This window comes from Cynocephalus volans, chromosome 6, assembly GCF_027409185.1.
Source record: "Cynocephalus volans isolate mCynVol1 chromosome 6, mCynVol1.pri, whole genome shotgun sequence".
NCBI lineage: Eukaryota > Metazoa > Chordata > Mammalia > Dermoptera > Cynocephalidae > Cynocephalus > Cynocephalus volans.
The window spans coordinates 102,279,240-102,302,785 of NC_084465.1; the positions used below are offsets into that span (position 1 = coordinate 102,279,240).

Genomic DNA, 23,546 nt, shown 5'->3' on the forward strand with positions numbered 1-23,546 from the left:
ATCTTAAAACAAAGAGGTGTCCTCATTTCACCGATGTTTGTGCTCAGGAATAAGAAGTGTCAATAGCTTCAGGAACATGCAAAGCTGGAAAGTAGGAATTCTCCAAATAAAAACCCCAAAACTTTATTCCTGAGACACTGTTTTTGGTGTGAGCCAACTGAGGGTCAGCACTAGGCTGCCTGTCCTCAGTCACCAAGGTGGAGGTGTGTTGGGGGGGGGCATGGTGGCAACAGTCCATCAAGAATAGAAGTGTCTGCTATGGGAGAGACATTATAAGCATTACCTTACCTCCTCCTTACCACAGCCCCATAAAAGAGAAATCTCATTACCTCCATTTTTGTTCCAGAGGAGGAAACATTTTTTTCAGAAAAGAGACAATTTGTCCAGAAACCTTCACTGACATTGGGATTTGAGCCCGCATGATCTGGCTTCAGGGTTCAACATGTAAGCACTGAGCCCACAGACTAAAGTTGTCGCCCTTGTACCGTAAAATTTGAGAAATGCAATGGAGAAAAGGAAAGAAGTGTAAGGAGTGAGGGAATGATGGAGTGAATCATGGAGTGGGCAGGCCACTGGAGAATAATATCTGTACTTGAAACATTCACATAGCAATGACAACTCAGAGAGGGAGAGAGAGAGGAATAATATCTTTGACAGGCGTAGCTCCACAAGCTTAAGATTTTAATTTAAAGAAGAAGGTTAAGTAAAACTAAATGAGAAAGAAAAGCAAGAGGATATAAGAAAAAATTATATATGTGTGTGTGTGTATGTATATACACACATAATTTTATATACATACATGTATATATGCACACACACACGTACACTATTATATAGTTTATACAAACATATCTATATATACTTTTATAGAGCAGGTCCCTAAATCCCTTAAAATGTTCAACTCCCTTGATGTCTGCCCTGGAACTGAAGAATTTCACTTCAGATTCAAAACACTCACATGAAAGATTAGCCTTACCCATGAATAACTCTCATATCCAGAAATTGTTTCCCAGCCTGTACAAAGATTCTACTAAGTCCTCGTCAATGTTAGGTTTGAATGAACTGATGACATGTTAATGACATGTATATTAACAGTAGCTTTTTTAGACACACAAATACATAAGTCTTCTAAGAGTCATGCATATTAAAAGTGGCATTGGTAGCTTCAGTAAGATTCATGAACTCACGAAATGCCATTTTGCTCTTTGTGTTGTTTGTTGAAATTAATTTAAAAAGTAAAGGTCTTGATGCAGTTATGGTTGCTACTGTGGTTTTGTCTTAACTGCCTCAATAATTAGGCATCAAAGTCCTCAGGTATTCCAGAGAGTTCCAGTCACAAGATAAAGAGATACATTTGAAATAGTTAATTTGGAACTGTTGGAATATTCTTTGAAAGGTAAGAAGCCGTGAAATTATCTTTTTGTCTTCTTTAAAAATAAACACAGGTAATATCACAAATAAAGTTAGTGTGGTTTGATCCCCACCTCCACCTTCTTTGATATTCTGTTACAGAGATTTGCAACTGAAAGTGTCTGGTAATGCTCGATTCCTCTTTTGATTTGCTGCGTCACTCCCAAGTCTTTGTAAAGTGAAAAAAAAGCAAACTTGTAAATGAATTGCTCTGGAATTTCTGTCTGACTGATGCATTTTCTTTTATTTATTTCATTTTTGCATTGAAAACATTACATTTCTGTTTCCTTATAGAGTAGTGTATCAAGAGCCTGTGTATGGCAATAAATTGCTGCAGGTATGAAATCTCGACTGGTGGAAAATCATCACGATGATTGGGGGTTTGATGTGAAATCTTTACTAACAAGACAACTTTGGGGATGGGGAAATGTTCTCTAACAAAGAAGGAGAAAAGACTTAACTGAATTTTCCAGTTTTAATGTGAATCCTTCTAGAAGAGTGATGGTCATCTCTTTATCTTCTGATATGTCCACTGATCAGGTTGAGGCAGTTCCTTGCAAATATTAGGGCTGTTCTCATGACTGATTTTAGTTGGCCGTGGCCATAAACTTTGCTGGATTGTGAGTGTATCAACATGGAGGTCTAGCTTGGCTATTAATTTTTTTTGCTTAAAGTGTATCCAGACTCAATCAATATAAATTCAGTGAGAGAATTAGAGGGTTTCATTGAACCAATTATCTGGGTAATTTTTTTAGTGGGTTCCTGGAGTCAGCTGGAATGGTTAAATCAAAAATCTCTTACACATCCAGCAAGAAGGGTCAGCATGGCTGACATCTGACTTAACCCTCCCTGGTTTCAACACAGCTGGTCAGAAATGTATTTCACTCCTATTGCTAGCTTTCCAACCTATTGCTGCTGGAGCAACCCCCAAATGAACAAATTTGCAGGAAGAAAACATAGTCAACACATCTGTGTAGTATAGCTGGCTGAGAATCTCCAAATTTGGTCTATAACGAACATTACAACTGTGGAATAAAATGAAAGATGAATGTGAAACTGAAGGTGATTAATGGGAGTTTTATTACATGGGTTTTCCTATGTCCTACAATTCCCATTTTTATTCATTATTAAGTCAATTAACAAAGTCTTTTTTTTTTCTTTTAGCATGAGAATTGATCAAGTCTTAATAAAAAACAAATATGATGGATATGAAAAGGGGCACTTGGACCTAAGAGAGGGCAAAATAGTTAAAATTCTTGAGATTAACTTTTGTTGTCATATATTTCAAGAAAACTGGATTTTCACTGCCACACTTCCAAAACAGCTGAATGTATAATGCAGATAAATGAGAGCATCATGATTTATATTTAGTTTTTCATTTTATAAATGTTCCGTCAACGTTACAGTAAATAAAATTAGATTTGTATGTATTCTGATACACCTGTTTTGCATAAAGTGACACCAGACCCTCAGATATTCTCAGAAAAAAAGGAAGCCTCTGTCTGTGGTTAAGCCCATTACAACTTTCGTATGTGCTTAAGCTGAAGGGTCCACATGCAATCACATACATATTACAGCTCTACTATGATCATGTCCTCACCAGCACACAAAGGTTTCACCTCTCTTTCTAACTTATTCATTACTTGGTTATTGCAAGACCTTTTTGCATAATTGTAAAGTGCAAACTTTGATACCCATTCTTGATACCCATTCTCAGACTTCTCCGAGATGCCTCAGATATCCTCAATGTTCATCAATTTTGTGTTAAGAAATCTCCCAAATGGAGGAACTGGTTTTATTTTGTTTAACCCAGCATTTCCCAAACCTGTTTAGTTCTGGATACTTTCCTTTCTCTACCAATATTCGTATCCCACCAAGTTCAATTATGAAAATGCTTTATTAGAGCATCATCCGAGGTCCTTAATGGATAACTAGGCCATGGGACTTATAGAGGTTTCCCTACCAAAGGAACCTTTTCTGTCCATGCCAGTGGATATCTTCAATGGCCGCATTAGGTGGTGGTGGCGGTGGAAGTCCATCTTAGGGGGGATCCATAGTGGTCATTTAAAATGTATTTTTATATAAAGTCACATTTATATTCCACTGTGAAAAATTAGTATGTTTTATGAATGGGGGTGTAAAACTGTTGTGCCTGTCATCCCCTTTTCCTTTTCTTGTGGGAAGAATCTGATTGTCAATAACACATTTTTGTCATAAGGTCTGGGAGCACCAGGTTCAATGTGAACACAGGCTGGTGACAGCAAAAGGAAATGAGTGCTCCTTTTTCTGACATTACCCCAGAACCCTGCAGAAGTTCTGGCTATGAGCAGCGAGCTGCAAAATAAGGAGCAATAAAATTGATTAGAGTCACCTGTTAGAAAGGAAAATTAAAGCAATTTGTATTTTTTGATCATTTTACAGTATATGCACACATACACTAAGTTAATCCACAACTCTGTCATTCCCCTAATATGGACTTCACACAGAAGAAAAATAGCAAAGGAAGAGAGTGCAATATATAAAGGTGGAGGTCTCAAGCCACCTAATTCACTTTCCCCAATTACTACATTTCAGGGATCACATAGACTTGTACTATGTGCAGTAGTGTAGCCACCAACCCCATGTGGCTGTCTACATTTAAATTCAAATTAACTAAAAGAAAATAAATTAGAATTTCAGTTAGTTGCACTAACCATATTCCAAATGTTCAATAATCACTTATGACAAGTGGCCCCCATACTGGACAGCACAGATACATTACATTTCCATCATCGCCAAGTAGTCCACTGGACAGTAACAAGACGACTCATCTAATTCAAAATCTCTCCACTGGCTCTAAAGACTTTTGCAAACTGTGACCTCAACTCCTCAATCAGGAATAAGTGTAAACAAATTCCTAAATAACAAAGACAAACGTCAGGGTATTGACCACCTGTGCCTGTCTCATAGAAACACACACTTATTTTCTAGAAATGGCCAAGACATGTACAAATATGGAGAGTAGAGGTCATTCCCAAACCTTCGTAGGTGACCACATCTGTTGTGCAGAAGGACCCCAGGTGTACACACCTGTATTTTATGTTGCTACTATAAAAATCAACCTAGTAGTCAGTGAGGTTCATTTTTGTTATATAAGTTCTCCCCTTTTATCAGACTTGCTACCTACTTTTACTGAAACTACTACAGAAGTTTGGGGAGATGTGCACAGTTCAAACCAAGAGGGTTTGCAAATGGGTCATTGCTAGAAATCTTTGCTGGGACCAAATGCACAGTCACCAAATCATGATTTACATGGCACCTGATACAAACTCGTTTTTTGTTTTTGTTGTTCTAGGAGAGAGAGAAAAATCTCTCTCTCTTCTCTCTCTCTCTCTCTCTCTCTCTCTCTCTCTCACACACACACACACACACACACACACACACACACACACACTTTTTCTCCACTCAGTACTTTCAGGCAGTTGCAGCTAGTTCTCGTCCCTTCCTACCTCATTAAGATTAATATGCATACCTGCACACCTCTGTCATTCTGTGTGCATCATAATAGCTAAGATGATGGGCAAGCAGTTTTTAAAAAAATGGCTCCAAAAATCTGGTGACCTGATTTCTCCTCAGCCTCTCATTCTGTATCTTGAACTCAGTGCTGGTATGACAATTGATTTGGTTTTGCAACCCCTCAGCACACGTAATGAGTTTCCCCATTCCTAATAAGAGAACATGGTGTTTGGAACACTAAAACCTCTCTCTCTCTTTTTTATCATCTACATTGTTCGTCAAAAAAGACTTTTTAAATTTTTTTTAAACTGGCTCCAAATTGTTGATGATTATCTTTCAGGATGTCTTGGATGTATCTTCTCCGGGGCTGATTCAAAAAACAAAATTATTTAAGGATAAACTGGCCTTTTTGAATTGCGATGCAAGAGATAGCAGATATACTCTGAAAATTAGCCATGGTGGGGAGGCAGTACAAACAAATTGTTTAGACCAGTCTACCTACATTCTGAAAGATGCTTTTTGTAGTTTCTCTGCTTCATCTATTTCCTATCCTACAACTTAGTGTCCCCCTGTACATGAGGCCACATGTAATGAGCCCCTCCCACTTGGGATTTTGCTGATAGATACCCCCTGACACACCGTTCTGTCCTGCATTGCTCCTTTTTGGTGAAGAGGAAAAACCTTCCTCCAGAGGATTATGAAACTATGTATTCTAATTAGAACCTGAACGGCCCTTGTGTTATCAGTGGAAACTGGATCCTGTTTGTTAATTGTGCTGAGATCATACACCACAGTGTTTGATGTATTGCTGTGGTCCATTGAGCAAGAAGCTCTGTTATTTTCACAGTTTGATAATTAATGCTCCACTGAACACGATTTTCTTCCTTTCTTTTTTTTTTTTTTTTTGAATATGTCCATTTGTTTGTCCTCTTTGCTTAATTGAACAATTGCAATTATCGGTACATGCAACTAAATGTTAATTATTTTTCTTTTCATATTTTTCTCTCTCTTAATGATTTTATTTTCAAATTAGAAAACTTTATCATGTTTTCCACACCAAATAAATTCCACCATCTGAACTAGTGTGACACATAGCAGCGTGCTCTCTTTAGCCAAAAGAACAGGATTTTTAAGATGTGTTCACCATTCGTTTTTGTAATACTTATGTGACATTTAGAAAGCAAAAGATAGTCTTTTTCAATGGTGTTAGTGGTTAAATGACCGCATATACAAGATATTACTAATAAACTCTCAATCAAAAGGTTATCTGATTTTTTAAATGAATACAAAGGTAAGACAGGAGAGCATGAGCTTGATACTTTTTATTTTGTAAGGAAATAATCAAAGATCATTTGAATGCAACTTAAGTTAATATCTAATAAGGAAAAGTAAAGCATAATCAATTTTGAAAATCTGGAAAGTTCAGCAAAGTATAAAGAGTGTTTAAATTATGTCCCATAATGCTCCCTACCCCAAGACAATCACCATTAACATTTAGTTATGTTTCCTTCAGAGGGTATATGGGTTCTCCCTTTGGGATGTGCTTACAACTGCTAACCTTTAACATTCAGCTGGGGTTGGTATTCTACCTGGCATCTCTCTAGTGTGTTTTGTCCTTCTGCTTTGATACTAAGCTTTCATTAACCACAACTTTAGATTGGTAGATTTGAGTAACTGCTCTTCTGCTGTGATCTTACCACTAGGCATCATCCTGAATTGGGCTCCTCCGAGTACCTAAGTCAAATTTCCTCTTGTGTTGTAGGGTGGTTATGCTGCATACCGCTACGCCCAGCCTACCCCCGCCACTGCCGCTGCCTACAGTGACAGGTAAGGGTCTTCCTTCTAGTGTTTGGCAACTACTTGGAAATTAGCTTAGTTGGTGGGAGAAATTCTCGTCTGGTCTTGGTGAAAATGCATGTCTGCTGGGGAGGCAGTACCCACAATGTTAGTTCCCAGGGTGAAGGTCAATGCAAGGCCACATAGAGGCTGAAGGATGAAGCCTAGTTCATTCTAAACTCCTTTCCCTCTTTCCTAAGACATAAAGAAAAGGATACGTTTTGTCCCCGTATAGTTGTTTTTCAGATCTCTTGTTCCTATGACAACACACCTTGTGCACACACACACACCCCTATGCACACACATGTACACTCCCTGTACCCCGTTCCTGTGGTCTTCCATGTAAGACCATGGTTTCATCTAACTCATAGGAAGAAAAACAGAAGATGATCCTGTAGGTTTAACTCAATTTCAAGCACCTTATTTCCCTTTTTACAACTTTCTATACCCAGTAAAACATTCCCTCCATTGAATTTTTAAATCCAAAATAAAGGAATAGGGGAGTGTATCTGGTGTTCATAAGGAGATTCATTGACTCATTCTTTTTGGCTATGCTCAGTGTCCAGTCCTACAAATATAAGTCACCTTTCCTTTGTAATGCACCCACATATGAAGACTGGCAGTGGAAGGGACTGAAGTGTGTTTGAGAAGTGTAGAAGTCAGAATGGATGGGCCAGGAGTTGGGGGAGGGTTTTATGACCCAGGCTTCACTGATGAGTTGGTTCCTGAAACAGCAAGCCATAGCTATTTCTGTACGGGTGCCTGGAAAAAAGAAAGTATGTGTTTCCATATTGAATGCAACTCCTTGGCTCTGTTTTCTGAGGATCTAAATGTGAATGTTCAGATGCTCTGCATGCACAAATGTCATTGAGGGTGCTTATTCTGGTAGTGACTCCTTTACTTTAAAATATATGTTTCATGAATAAAACAATAATGGTAACAATTTGCATGTATGGCTGAGGCATGCTGGGTCAGACAGGTAAGCAGGCGATGACGGATTGGACCCCTGAATGGGAGGTGTCAGCAACCACTGGTTCTCCTACCTGGCCTGTTGTGATTTAGTTCCTACCTCGGTTTGCTGTGGTGTGCTTTCTCCGCAGTTCCATTCCATTTCTCACTAGATGTGTTGTTAGCTCGTTGTAGCTACAGAATTCTTCTGCAACATGATAAAGCAAAATAAATCCTGAACCCTAAAAGCTGCGCTTTGAAATTCCCATGCATAAATGTGTAACAAATGGCTCTTTGGCATGATAGAGTTGAGATCTGCTGTGTGGTTATATGTAGGTATTATTATTATTATTTTTTTATAAACAGCCATAACAAGTTCTTAAGGCTATAGAGAGCCTTCAAAGAAATCCAAACGATTGTCAAGACACCATTATAAATAGGTAAATTACCCAGTTACCCAGTAATTAGTTGCCAAGATGCAAAATATGTTTCATGTAAATTGTTATCTTCAATACATTTTGACACTGGATTAGGAAAATAGAGAGGGTCAATAACACTAATAAAAATGATGACAGTCGAAATACTCAAGATCATTCTGCAAATGAAAAGGCTTAATGCTATTAAATTCTCCACACTGAAGACCCACACAGTCTCATTTGTAATGTGGTTCACAGCTATAACCCTTAATTATTTTTATGAAAATATCTCTAGATGCTAAATTCTCAAACATCCACTTTGTATACAATTATAATCATAGTAACTTTAGCCTGCTGTATAATTATAAGAATCTGAAACGGATTTATTTCTTTGAATGTTTATCTTCCTTTTCAGTATAAGTGCATGCATCCCCAAGTTGAAAAAAGGCTAATTACAAAGATGTAATTTAAATTGCCTTCTTCAATGAGACCAATCTAGACATTTGAAAAAAAAATAAACAATGTTTAATACTATTCTTGGATAGAATTACTTGAGAATCTGGCCAACTCTGCTTGCATTCATCTAAAAGTTAAGTTAAAATTTTCTGCATTTTGGTACACCATATGTGCACATATATGTATAAAATCTGTTATTTTAATATTATTAAGATTTATGGTTGGCCACACAACCTACTGAAAAAATGTCCTCATACTTGGATTGGCAAACCTTTAGTAACTCCACAATTTCCACAATTCCCACTTTAGTGTAACAGTTTCAGTTGAAGAAACAAACTAACTATACTCTTGTCCATGTAATTGGCCTCTTGTTGTTCATTAGAGAAATTTGCACAATAAGTCTTCTTGGTTGCTGTGGAAATTGATTACTAGCCCTATTTAACTTTATTATAAGCAAGACACTTGCCACATATGGAATTATTCATTGAGATAAATCCAGTAATAGGTAAATTACCAGAAAACAATCTTTAAGATGATGTTTCTGGTTTGATTCATAATGTGTCTCTATTAAGTGCTGGTATTTTCTTGTATTCTTAGTACACAGATATACAGAAGGAAGACCCTTTTATAGAAGACACATATTTGTGGGAAAATGTGAAATTATCAGAATAGCTTTTGACGATAGATTAAAGATGTCAACTATCATGAATTCACCTCAAGGCCATAGAATAATAAATTATTTTTACACCATGACAGGATAATATCAGTAGTGATAAGCTCTTAGTTCCTCTTCTCTACAAGGCAGGCAAGATGACAAAGAGAAATACTTCTTATCAAAAAGAAACCCCTTCAATTAAATTAGCAGGAATTGAGAATGTTTTGGTAATACTCACTGGTTGCCAATTTGATCCGAAGAGAAACTGGAGCAAACTTTCCCTGTAATCATGAGATTCACTCTTCAGGCGTATTGAAAGCAAAAGATGTTCAATGTCCCCAGCTGGTAGAATTTTACCTTTCATCAGCACAAATTAAGCCCTCATCAAATTAAAGATTCAGGGACCTTTGAAAGATATTGAACTTCCGTAACCTCAGGACTGTCCAGAAGGTCCTTGATGGGTACCTTGCAATTCCCTGCCCATCATCATCTTGGTTAAATGATCACATGGTGATTATCTTGGAGCAGCCTGAGAGTCTCTGAATGTTGACCTCCAGAATGAAGACCATCTGGTGTGGGCAGAGATTTCCCCAAAAGAAAAAGACCTGACTGGACTAGGTAATTTTATAGTCTCATTGACGAATTTAATGGAGATAGGTGATCATCTTTTCTTGGCATTTAGGAAACATTTGGTAAGCACTTGACCTCACCAAATCTTTATTTTTAATCTCACTTTGATTTATGGAGAGCCAACTGTCTAAACTCTTGTCAAAGGATATTGTTTTCTGAGCTTGAACCAATCAAAGCATGGCAGTGGGGCCTTCGGTCATCTGGTCATTGCATGCTAGTTGGTGTTGCTGATGTGTCTGTGATACGTTCTGGATTTGACAGGCCCATCACATTAGCTCGATGAATGGCTTGCTTGAATTAAGCCTGGGGGCAGGCTTCTCTTTATGGATTGGCTCTTGGTTTCTTTGTATATTATGAATTGGTCATTGTTGCATCTTCAAGCAAACTGGGAGGTGGGGAGGGGAAAGAATCCCTGTTCAATGAATTGTGCCACAAATATTTGGGAAAATATGTATGATGTGTACATAGCTTTGATGAAAATGTTATCTCTCCAGAAAGATGGACATTTGTCATGCTTGTCCTGCTTGCTGACACTCTTAACATTTCCTAATGATCAGTGCATGAAAACGGTCCTCCACATTAGGGCAGAAAGGAGCGAGCTATAGACCAGCTGTACAAGAAAGCAATACAGAGTGTTTCACTTTGAAATTTCATAACAATCCCATTGCACTGATAGTTACCGGGGGCCATTTCTTCTTTCACGTAAAACATGCATTTTCTTTAAAGATCCCCGAATGCCAAGAAGCTTGTGACCTACAATGATAGCACCAGGCTACACAGGCATCCCTAGATGGAGTGAAATAGACTGAAACAACAGGGTTTTGTTTGTTTTATGTTATAATTCTTTTGTTTGTTTACTTTTTGAGAGCTTAAGGTTTTACTGCCAACACAGTATTAGACTGTACCATATGAAACTGATATTTCTGTCTGACAAAAAATGATGGGATATTGGCAAATCCGTGTAGCTCAACTTAATACAAATCCAAATAAAATGCCGTAATATCAATTATCTTGCTCTTTGTGCACACACACACGCACGCACACACACACGCACGCACGCACACACGCACGCACACACACACGCACCTGTGCCTTAGGGCCTCACAAATGAGTATCTAAAAGAGTAATTAAAAGAGCATTAAAAGAGTATTTAGGTTAATCTTAATACACAGAGGCCAGGACTTGTCAAGTTCAGGCAGTAACAAGCCACGTGATAGAACAACCTTTAAATCTGACATGCATAACCTAAGAATAAAAGTATCTATTTCAGAGGAAAATAGTGTTTCGGTGTTATAACTCAATAGAGATACGTAGGCATATCTTTAGATTCATGGAGGATTTGATTTACTTTTACTTAAAATCATACAGATGATAGAGATAGATCTATTGATAGATACATACATACATACAAACACAGAAATACATACAGGCATAGCTGGGTGGATGGATGGACGGATGGGTAGAAAGAGATAGATAAGAGGAAAATAGGTACATAGCTGCATGGGTGAATAAGTGGAAAGAAAGAAACAGGAGAGAAAAAGAGAAAGAAAGAAAGAAAAAAAGGAAGAGATTGTCTCTCTGCTCTCTCATAATGTTTCATCATAAGCTAAACTACAGAAAATAGAGCTAAATCCTTATGTACAACCTTAGTTCACACTAAACTGAAAAAAATAAAGGAATTTGAGTTGATATCCATTAGTGCAGGCTACTCCCTGTCTGTTTTAGGACTTTCTATTTCCTCGACTCAGATTAAATAATAGAGAAATGCTGTCGTTAAAATAGACAGGCAAATAATTGCATTTAAAATGATAAGCCATTTTATTTGGAGTTCTTGTCAAATGCTATATACTAAAAATTAAGGGTTTGTCAGCATATAAAGCATATGAGCATCACGAATGGAAATATTAATTTACCATTTAAGAGTCTTTTTTTTTTTTGGTAGAAAGGTTAATTTTTTAAAAAACTGTACTTTACAGACTCAATGATTGTACTTTTTTTTTTTCCATGTGGTTGGATATGGAAGTTTCATCTATCGATAATGTGAAACCATTATCGAGGGTAGACAGTGCAAAGCAGACAAAAGAGGGAAGTTTCACGGCTTTCCCTGTTCCTCTTATCTGAACCAAGTCCAATAAAGGTTGAAACTATTTCGTGCTGAAAAGCAGTAGCAAGCCCTTGTACTTATTTTTTTGCAAAGCATACAAGGAGAGATCTCAAGATCGTATCTTAGTGCTTTGTTTAAAGCCATATCTCCCAAGGCCAGTTCAAGACCTGGTGACTGTCTTCAGTGATGTATTTACTAGTTCACCAAGACAGGAGGAGTACACAGACAATGTGATATGGTTGTCAACTCCCTTTACTGGGGAACACTAGGATTTATCCTTTCTCCCTTCTTACACACTGTTGAAAAGAGCTTTCCATTTACAAAATGATGGCAATAGCAAGTGGTAGCTTTTTTTTTTTTCTTTTATATCCATCCCATTTTGTTTTTAATGTTACTTGGCAAAATAAACATTGGCAGCTCTATGCTAGACTCCCTATTAAATTTTATTTACATTTTAAATCTTTTTTGAGAATTCAACTGCTGGAAAAATTTAGTGAGAGCATTATAGAACTTGGTGATGTCAAGGATGGTATCCTCAGACCAACAAGGAACTGAGGGTATATTCATGGAGGTTCAGAGGGGATAGAAGAGTGTCCATGGTGTTTTCCCAGTGGAGATGAGGATCAAGGAGCAGGAAGAAGTCATTGTGGGTTTAGATTCTAGAATATTGAGTGAAAACGTAGCAGCAAGCAGGAGCCATCCCTCTGTACCCTTTTTGGATAGTGCTTTGTTGAAGTTGTTCTTATTTTTAGTGTTTTAAAAATCTTTTTGTTCCTTTCACTCATCTTGATGAGCTCTCCTGGGTTCTGCAATTTAAAAAAAGATGCTCTGTCAAGTTGTAATAGGAATGGAATGTAGCAGAGATGAGTCACTAATGTCTGTATATTCATATCCTTCTGTGCCCCAGTGCCTAGAAAAGCAAGTCGGTTTTTATTAGAACTCCCAGTTGAAATACATATATTCTTATTTTTATTTTTCCTTTTTAAAAAAAATTTAAGTTCACTTTCTAACAGATTCAGTTGCTTTTTCATTGACTCAGAGCCCCCTCAGGAAGAGAAAGCAAAGTTAATTGTTCTAAGCAGCTTTAGGATAAGTAGAAAGAAACAGGTGTTGCCTGTGAGATTCCCATTTGAAGGCATGTATGCCAGACAAAAATAAACTCTTTAATAAAACTTGCAATATATATGACAGTGCTCATTTTTAAATGGTTCTGATTGGGCATTCTCCAAAAAAAAAAAAAAATAATTACTAAGAAAACTGTATTTTCTTCTGACCTCCTCTGTTGATTGTCACTGATTTCGTTTGATAACAATCGAGATGGCTGAAAGAGTGAAGAAGTGGTGTATATCTCTTGATAGTAGCATCACTGTGATTACTGAAAATGGGGTTTGTGGATGCCAAGCTCTTAGTGCCGTGAACTAATATGGCTGTTACTGGTAGATGGATTTCCTGAGTTTTTCTTTTCTCTTATTTTTGATTTATAGACAACATGCACGCACGCGTGCGCGTTAAAAAGTGCTCAAGTTTTTGTTTCAAGAACTAATTGTCTTTGATCCATAATCTATAATGGCTTCTTAACAACTGTTATGCACTATTGGATGAATATGTAATTAAAGCAGTTAAAGAAAAGAACCAATCCTATAATAGTCAACAGACTGCACCAGCAAGGATTTGGGGAGATATTAAAGGAAATTTCAAACCCAATAGACCATATCTGTCACAGCCGTATGGGTAGACACTTTTGCCTTGACAAGACAGGTGTAACAACTCCTTTGGTCATGTCATGGCCTAATTACACACTATTCAGTTTGCAGATCATTGACTTGATAGGCCACAAAAAAGCAAATAAACCCTATCTTTTAAGTAGCGTCCTTAGGGCCTTTCAGCTGTGAAGGGTTTACAGACAGGTTGAGAAGGCCTGATGCTTTCTAGAGGTAGGTCAGACACCTTTGATGAGAACATGTATGCAAAGTCCTCTGGATGAGCCATTTCCATTGCAAATAAAGAACTTACCTCATAGAAGACAGTAATTCAATAAATTAGACGAAGACAACACACACAAGATCTAATCTTAGCTCATGAAGCATTTATGGATGTGGCAATAAAAGTTAAAATCCTTTACTTCTTTACCTTTTTTTGTTTCTACGTGTGTTTTTGGTTTGTTTTTTGGTTGTTTTTTTTTTTTTTTTTTTTTTTGTCTCTAGATGGTATGCTCTAGATGCTATCTTTTGGGGTAAAATGAAATTTTTCACTAAAGTTCTCTAGCATTTCCTTTAAAGTTATCAGAGCAAATTTTGACTCTATACCTGTGAACTCAAACTGAATTATTTTCCAGAAGAACTGATTTCTATTTAAATGTGGCCTCTAAGTTGTTTCCATATTTGGGCATAGTATAGGCATGTGAACAGTCACTGGACAGAAATAAGTGACTTCTTATGCTTTTCTCCCTGGTGTGAATCACAATGATTGATTCCTCTGGAATTAGACTCTCCTTAAAAACTGCAGTGCATTTTATATTTAATTAACATAAAAAACATTTAGAAGAGGAAGCACTATCAGGATTTTGGGGGTGAAAGTTTGGTTGGTGAGAACTAGAGAGAGTCTCTACAAGGAACAACTAACTAGTCAATCTTGTCATTGTTTTCTAGGCTCATTCTTGCTGCAATATGATGTGTGAGTGTTTAAATAGATTAACAGATTTGGGGAAATTAAAACATAATCAAAGCCAAACATCCTTGATCCTTAATTATCTTAATCATTTGGATTGGAATGCTTTGGCCCAATATTGCGGAAATATACCACACATCTGATAACCTGATTCAGAGGTTCCCATTACTTTTGCACCCTGGAGTTCTTTCACAAAGAAAACCATGATTGTTAGATGCCTCTAGCATCCTCTCAATCCTTGTCTCCTTTCATGGTTCCAATTCTATAATTTAAAATTTTAGACTGCATTAAAAGATAAGGGATTAGATTACTTCTCCATTTCTACATCGTTAGAGGGTTTGTGGGCTACTTCTACTAAATATTCACTAAGGTAGTGTGATGGAGACACTTTAAAAATTTGTCCTGGACAATATAAGTTCCACTGCTTTTCCAGAATGATAGTTTCCCCACTATTCTTTTTATTGTTTTCTTCAATTTCTCTCTCTCAAACTTAAAACAAAACAAACAACAGGGAAAAAAGTGATTATTTTGTTGTGAAATTTCAAGTTTTGAGAGGATCACTAAAAAAGTCCTTGCTATGCAAAGTGTGGGCTCCAGACCAATAGCATTAGCTCCATTAGGAGCTTATGAGAATGTGGAATCATATCCCACCCCACCCCTGCCCTGCTGAATCAGAACCTGTACTTTCTAGATCCCAAAGTGCTTTATATGAAGTTTTAGACACATGGCCTTAGAGGACAAGCTTCAATTCTTTCCCCACATGCAGTAAATAATGTAAACACAGGGGTTTTCCTCCACTAACCTTGAAGGATATAAAAAGATTTGTCTTTGTAAATTATTGGATTGTTACAATCTCCTCCCCACTCTCCCTTCTTCAGTGAGAAAGGAAGAGTTGTCAATGGTTGGGTGTTCCTCAAAATCTATTCTGTTGTGACTCCTTCTTTAGGTAGCCTAGGGACACAATGAATCCCTTTCTGTACCGAAAAGTCGCACGGGTAGAGAAAGTGATTTCGTGCTAATATCTTGTCATTGACTGCGTAATAGCTTCACACTAATATAAAATGTACCCATGAAAAGTTCCATCTGATTTCTCTTAACTTCATCGAGCCTCAGTGTTCTCATACACTATGTAGGGGGGATCATACCAATTAGAATCAGAAACAGATGAAGAACATCAACATTTTATAGACTGAAAGAGGAGGTGCGAATTATCAATAGCTCAATTTCTGATTGACAGATATTTTATTAGAGTGTATGTTCTCATTTGTAAGCTTTGAATATATAAAAGTAGGAGCAAGCAAATTACATTAAATTTATTTAAACATGAAATTCATTTTTAGACGAGGCAACCTCTAAGACCCACTATAACACTAACATTCTGGGAACCTGTGCCTTGCCCAGCAGCCCAGGACTTACACCTGGCTGTGTCAGGATTTGAAACATTGTACTGATTCTTTGATTTATATATGCATTAGCACGTCTTTGCTTTTCACATATAGAATATTATCACAGATTTAGATTTAGACTGAGGCTTGATTCTCAGCTGAGTTACTTGCTGCATGAAATAATGTGGGAAAACTAATTTAACTACTTGTCAAGTGCCTCATCTACAAAGTGGGAGCAATAGGTGATCATTGCCTCACTGGGGTGTTGTGAGAATAAATTGTGGTCATGAACAGAAAGCTCTTCAAAACAGCCTGACACTTAGTAGCACTCAGAGTATTACTATTATTATTATTATTATTATTATTATTATTATTATTATTACTATCAGCATCACGAAACTATCAGGGTATTTTGTTTTGTTCTTGAATCAAAAATGAGTTTCCTATGGAAAAAGGTTTTATGAGTTAAAAGAATTTTTGATTTTGTTTTTGTTTTAAAATCTTGACTTCCACCCTAGAAATATAAAAATAGGCAAAAGAAGTTGAGAACCTTGGTATTAAATAGCCTATTCTTCCTGTTCATTCTTCTCCTTTGGATTTTTTTTTTTTTCTTTTTTCTACCTGTGAAGCAACTCAGGCTACCAGGGACACAGCATCATGAAGAAATGATCAGTTCTCCCAGTGTAAACTCAGCCCCCAAACTATCACTGCTTTAGATTTTCTTTGTAAAATCAGTTGACTTCCCTCTTTGGAGGAGGGAAGAGATGACTTTGTATTCCTTCGTGAGTCTACACAGCCAAAACATAATAAATGCCAATGTTTTTCCCCTGACAAAGTGACTTCACATTCATTTTCTCATTAAATCTACATAAAAAGGTCTAGAAGGAGCTTACGCTATTTTTATCCCCATTTTCCAAATTAGGAAACTGAGGCTAAGAAAGGTGAAATTATTTTTCTAGCTGAACACAGCTTCTACAGGGCAGGGCATGGCTTCCAGATTCACTGTTAGTTTTGTTTCATCTGAGCCTAGAAAAGAAGTACAGTGGGTAATGGGAACAATGTTAAATGATGGAGGAACTAAAATTACAAAAGTGGACTGTTCTCAAGGTCCCCAGGTAATGGAGATGAGCTTGGATTTGAATTTCCAAAACTCAGAGCTTTTTGGTAGAATATTTAAATTAGGGGCAGATCCACAGCCCTTATCTCCTTATGCACTTAAACCATTTTATGTATGCAATGTTAGCAATAGAGTCCATGTCTGAATTAAATGTTTTTAAATGTATTTTAATGTATTCCCCCCTTTTAAAAAAGAGATCAATGTAGATCCTTTTAGAGCTTTCTACAGTTAATCTGTGTGTTTATTTACTTGCTTGTTTATCTCATTCTACTATTTGTCACAGCCTATTGAAGTATATACTATACAATACAAAATATAAATAAAAATAACACAGGGCAGGAAAAAAATATGAGTTTCAATGGAGTTTATACCATTCTAGAATAGAGAATTAGAACTGGATGTGTCAAGGGAGGTAAAATACTGATCACAAACAAGAAAGCCCCCCTTCTAGGTGATACAACTGAGATATAAATTAAATTATGAACTTGCAGACAAGCAAGCCCTATATAGATATTCCACAGTGAGTTAAAGATCATGAGCTCAACATCATATCCCTGAGGCTTAGCTCAGTGCCTAGCGCATGGCAAGCCCCTCATTAACCATCTGAGGATGAATAAATGATGTGAGTGAGTGATTTGGTAAAGTCAGCAATAAGAATTTTAATAGGTGCACCTTATTTCTGTGTGTTATGTTTAATATTCAGAAAACACTCATGGCTGGATTCTGTATGGTCCCTCCAGCAACAAGAATAACCTGATTATTGTGAATTTCCATCTCAGTTTTACATGTATGAAGGGAAGCATCCTGGTAAGCATAGTTATAAAATAATTACTGATTATAAGTAATATATTAAATAATTATTAGTATATATTATCATTATCAGTATTTAAGATATTAATAATTATTAAATGTTGAAATCAACACTAGCACAATTTACTTTGAACCCAGAAGACACAATTCTCTATTTCCTGCAGAGGCTGGACACAGTTGTTCAGAGAAGCATTCATACAGTGAGATATGAGTTCTCAGTGCTGCCTGACATTAGAATCACCTAAGGAGTTTTTCAGACTTACCCATCCATGGTAACTGCTTTCAAAGATTCTGACTTAAGTGAATGGGAAATGGTCCTGGTCACTGGTCCTAGCTGATTTTTTTTTAACTTAAAAAAGTTTCTAGCTGAGGAATCAGGGTTGAGAACCTCTATAACTACCTTATAACAAGTAGATGCCCCAGAACCTACACACAGAATTAATTTTACTTTTTAACAATACTATCTTGGGGTGTTTTGGCTGCCATCTGCCAGGCCAGAAGACCAACTTTTCAGGCTGTAGGAATTTTCTATTAAATGTCCTTGGAGGGGGGTTAAATACGTATCAGTGTGTGTGCGTGCGTGCGTGCGTGCGTGCGTGTGTGTGTTTTAGATTAAATATTCATAGCATTGGATACAAGAAGAAGCTTGCTATGAGTGATACTGACCCGTAGTTTTATTTAACAATAGCAATATAACAGAATTAAGAGGACATAGAATGACAAGTGACCAGGATCTTTAACAATAAAACTTAAAACCAGTATTATTTGATGGGGAAAAGTTTACTGTCTGGCTCCCATCTGCCTATGCCAAAAGTTCACTCTGTGACTTGATACCCAGTTTCTCACACCCCTTCCAGAAATACAGGCTGGTTACTATTTTAATTTGATGCTTAGAAGTCAGCCATGGGTGATTTTTAGAAGAAATAAAATTGGAGAGAGATGAAATGTAGCCTAAGGGAAAAAAAAGTGATATAAAAGGATGATATATGGCAGTCCATAGGACTAATTTAAATGTACCATCAGCTAAGTCAGATCTAGAGTCTAGATGGTAGGTCTATGAAACCCATCTTAAAACATAAAGAAGTCTGGTGATATAAGAATAAAAAAAGGAAGACTGTGCTGTATGCCATTTTATCATCTAAAGTTGTTGTTAAAGCAGAATATATTTATAATTATCTCTCTCAAGCTTAAATTATATCATACTCAAAGAGGAATCCACAGACTCTATTATTTTGTCTCAGAGGAACTAAAAATTCAGAACAATATTAACATATTATTCTATAGGGACAGCACACTCAATTGCTGATTGAATATCATATCCCTAAGGAAATAACCCTGAGCAGAGCCTTAAAAAGTGAGTAAAAGCTGGGGTCTTGAGCCAAGCCAACTGCATCCACATTTTACCTTCGCTATGTAACAGCTTACATGACCTTTCTGTGCCTCAGTTTCCTCATGAGGGAGACTCACATATGTATACAGATGGGGATAGTGAGAGAGGTGGCAAGAAAAAAATTAAATGAATTAATACATAGGTATGACACTTGGCATGGATACATGCTCAGTCAGTGTCAGATGGTAACCTTTGTAGTCAGTGTTCCAAAGAGTCAAGAGAAATGTATGCTTCTCTCTTGTGCTCAATAATTTCCTACTTCTTTATTTTTTCTTGGACTAATAATTCTTTTTTCTTCCACAAAATCTTCCCATGTCAAACCATCTTCCTAGGAATTATGGGCTTTGAAGGAGATTTCTCAGAAAGGTATCCCAAACTTCTCCATAGTGAGGAGAAGCTGGGGTCATGATTCCCTGACAGAGGCACCCACTACCTAGAACACATGAGAATAGTGTCCCCTTGAGCTAGTGAATAGCCAGGCCTGGGTTCCTGTTAAATGTATGAATTTCCTGACCTCTCTCCAGAAATTCTGATTGTGATTAGAGTTAAATCCAGAAATCTGTATTTCCATTTTTCCTTCTGAGTCTCCATCTAATTCTATCTTTACCAATTCTTTCACCACAAACTCCTTTCTATTTTCTACCTCTCCTACTCCAGAGTTTTTAAAACTTCTCATGAGTAATTTTTCCAATATTACTCCTGAAGATAAGAATTACCTAGAATGCTTGTTAAAAATACAGATTTCTGGGTTTCAAACCTGGCCACCCAAATCAGATCTTGAGTAAACCCAGAGGAGAGGGTTAAAATAAGAGTGTCAGGTGAGAAATCAAATACAGAAAGTATGACCTTGTAGTCACTGTAGACCAGCTTCTCTTTCAAAATGAGGTTTCAAGTCAGTTCCCTTAGAAGGCAGCTAGAAACTAGAAGTAACCATTCCTGGACAATGCATCAAGTCTCTGTGATTGCATTTTCAAAGCCTTCATAGCTAGTTGCCCTGGAGTCTACCATGGTGACAAAATAGAAGTTGCAAAAAGAAGCAAATGTTGCAGGGGATTCAATGATTCAACTCCCTTGCCACTCCACATTTGTACCATACCCACTGCTTCTCAGCTGTGGCCACATATTAGAATCATCACCTGTGGAGCATTTTTTCCTAAAGTACCTCTTTTCAGGTCCTACCCCAGATCAAGTAAACCAGAACCCACAGGAGTGGGACCCTACCACTAGCTCTCTTTTAACCTCTCTCTATAAATCTAAGGAGTAGCCAAGATTTTGCCACACTCAGAATCATCTGGAAGTCTTTAGAAACTACTGATGACTGAGACCCACTTACAGAGATTCTCATTTAATTGGTCTTGGATGTAGGCTGGCCACCAGAAATTTTAGAAGTGTTTTCAATATAGAGCCAAGGCTAACTACAGACAGTCCTCGTCTTAATGATGGTTTGACTTGATTTTCCAACTTTACAATGGGGTTATTGGGTTATTAAATGCTTTTTTGAATTAAAGATATTTTTGACTTACATTGGGTTTATCGGGATGGAACCCCATGGTAGTCCAGGCACATATATACTCACACAGACTTATATATTATTATTATCATTATCATCATCATCCAGATTTTATTATCTATAACCCAGAAACAAACCAGTTTGTTGAAATTCAGGTACATTTTGAAGTTTAAATCCTTGGGTCTGTATTGAGAGTGGAGAGTAGACTAGGGTTAGCGTAAGGAGACAGACCCTGGTACCAGCCTTTCTTCTCCTCCTGAGAGGTGGCTCCTCTGTCCACACTGCATTCATTGCTCTGGTCATTTAATTTTTTCTGAACTTGTTTGGGGGTAGCAGCCTTTTCAACTACATCGGTAATCTTTGGTCATATCTCCTTGGTCATTTGGGGTAAATGGTTTCACAGAGAGGGCCACAGAAAATCCACATATGGGTTGGCTAAATAGATCATTTGTCTTAAAGTTCAAGGTGGGAAAAACATTACATAATAATGACATAACCTAGTGGATATGGACACCAACATGAAACCTACCCCTTATAACTAACTCTACTGGATTCTTCTCTTGGCCCAATATGAGGGCCCCCCTCACTAGTTTCTGATCTGGTAGACACTTCCTATTGATGGCACATATACAATTGATGAGACCATAGTTCAGAGGGAGGGGTGATCCCGCAGATTCTTCAGGGAATGAATGAGCTCTATAGAAAGGCACTTTTATGGGGCCGAGCCCGTGGCGCACTTGGGAGAGTGCAGCACTGGGAGCCCGGCGACGCTCCCACCACGGGTTCGGATCCTATATGGGAATGGCCGGTGCACTCACTGGCTGAGTGCTGGTCACGAAAAAGACAAAAAAAAAAAAAAGGTACTTTTATGACACTTTATGGGGACCTTCCTGGTACGTAATAGATTTCTTATGTGGATTAAAAATAAAACAAAATAGTACATAATTGATACATCCAACTGGGTATCTTTTCTTAAAAAAAATTTTTGTAACTCCTTTTGGCACTGCTGCAGAGTTCATGGGAAATGAGGAAAAGTCGAAGATATTCTTTTGAATATCACTACTGGTGATAATTCTTTATGCTTTGAGGTAGATTTGATTTCTGTCAGAAGTCATCTAAGTAAATTTGTTTGAAGAGGGTGAGTTATCAAAGGAGGGGTAGTTTCCTTTGTTGAGAAACTTGCTCAGGAATCATAAAGACTCAGTGGGGAAAATGTCAAAATCATAGGTTACCAAAAATAAAATAAAATAAAATAAAACAAGGAAAGAAGGAAGGAAGGAAGGGAATGGAGAAAACTGTTAACTTTTTTTTTTTAGTGTTAAATGCACAGTGTCAAAAAAGAGTATGGTGAATGACACCATCATATTGTATATTTTATAAAATTCTGAAAGAATTTTTAAAAAGGTTGAATTTCTTTATAATCATACTTGTAGGTTGCATTTTTAAAGTTTTCCCTATTCATTCAATCATCATTTGTATTTGTGTGGATTGCCTCCAATGGCTTTCCTCGTGTCTAACACGCTGGACAGTTCCTTAGGAAGCTGCAGAAGTGTAGTAGAAGCTAGAATGTCTTCTAGGATTAGGGAGTATAAACCGGATAGAGCTGCCTAACTAATTAAGCCCCCTCCTAAATATGCGAATGCCTGCTCCAAAGAACTTGCCCCTTTGGATAAACCAGGTTGCCATTCTTAGTTATGGTAGTGTTCTTCTTGTGAGCATTCTGTAATAAAGATCCTTCCAAATGCTTCTTTGAATATCATACCTGTTACTAGAAGTACCTGTGTCTTACTGCCCCTTGAGAGTAATTCAAAGGTGAGTAAGTAAAAACAAGGATTCAACCAAAATATCTCCTTTATTTTTAGAGATATTAATTTTATTACTCCTCAAACCTAGGGAATTGGACTCCGGATATTCATGGGATTCAAAAACTCTGTGTCAAAACACAAAGAGAGCAAAAATTTAATAAAATTAACTTTTATTGTTTTAAGAAAGGTGATAAATGAACTTAGCTGTTACTTTTATGTGGAAGAAAAACATTTAAAAAATCCTATTCTCAGAGTATGTAAAAATTTTTTTTAGATTTCACCATTGTAGAAATTATGAGAGTTTTTAACTGAATGCTAAATACTAGAGAATATTCAAATGATAGCTCTACATTCCAGGGGGTGCAGTAAAACTTCTTTAAGATGTTTTAAGAAATGTGTATCATTAGATACTTTTTTGATGCATTGAAATATTTAAACAAAACCAATCACGCTAAGACCAAAAAAAAAAAAATGCACTTATCTTAATTTTTGATGATTCATACATATAGCAAAATGGGAACCCAAAACCTCTCTATTGCTGCTTTTGAGGCATTTAAGAGCCTAGCCAATTTCATTGGGACATTTTTATAATCTGTCTGACATAGACAGTCTTGTTTCTAGAGAAATAAACAGTATGTCTGAATTAGAACACATTACATTGTGGAAATATAATTGAAAACATCTTAAGAGAGTTTTATCGTCTTTCTGGATTTATTAAACCAAAGTAAAATTGCATTTTCTATTTTTATTTTCTTTGTAATGCTGCATCATTAAAAACAATTTGGCAAGATAGAGTTAATTTCAATTGATGAGTGCCCTTACCTTCTTTATATAGCAAGCCTTAGTTTGATGAGGAAATTATCATCCATAACCTGACACCTATAAAATTCTCTTCTGAAATGACAGCATTTC

At 36.9% G+C, this 23,546-nt stretch overlaps 1 protein-coding gene across 4 annotated transcripts in view; it reads left to right on the forward strand.

Annotated features, from left to right (window-relative positions):
- RBFOX1 (RNA binding fox-1 homolog 1) overlaps window positions 1–23,546 on the forward strand; it is a 342,829-nt gene that overhangs the window by 300,656 nt on the left and 18,627 nt on the right. For all 4 annotated transcript variants that reach the window (XM_063100620.1, XM_063100621.1, XM_063100622.1 and 1 more), the window contains exons 10-11: window positions 1,705–1,747; window positions 6,668–6,732. In XM_063100620.1, coding sequence (XP_062956690.1) covers window positions 1,705–1,747; window positions 6,668–6,732 — 108 coding nt within the window. The remainder of the gene's footprint in view (window positions 1–1,704; window positions 1,748–6,667; window positions 6,733–23,546) is intronic.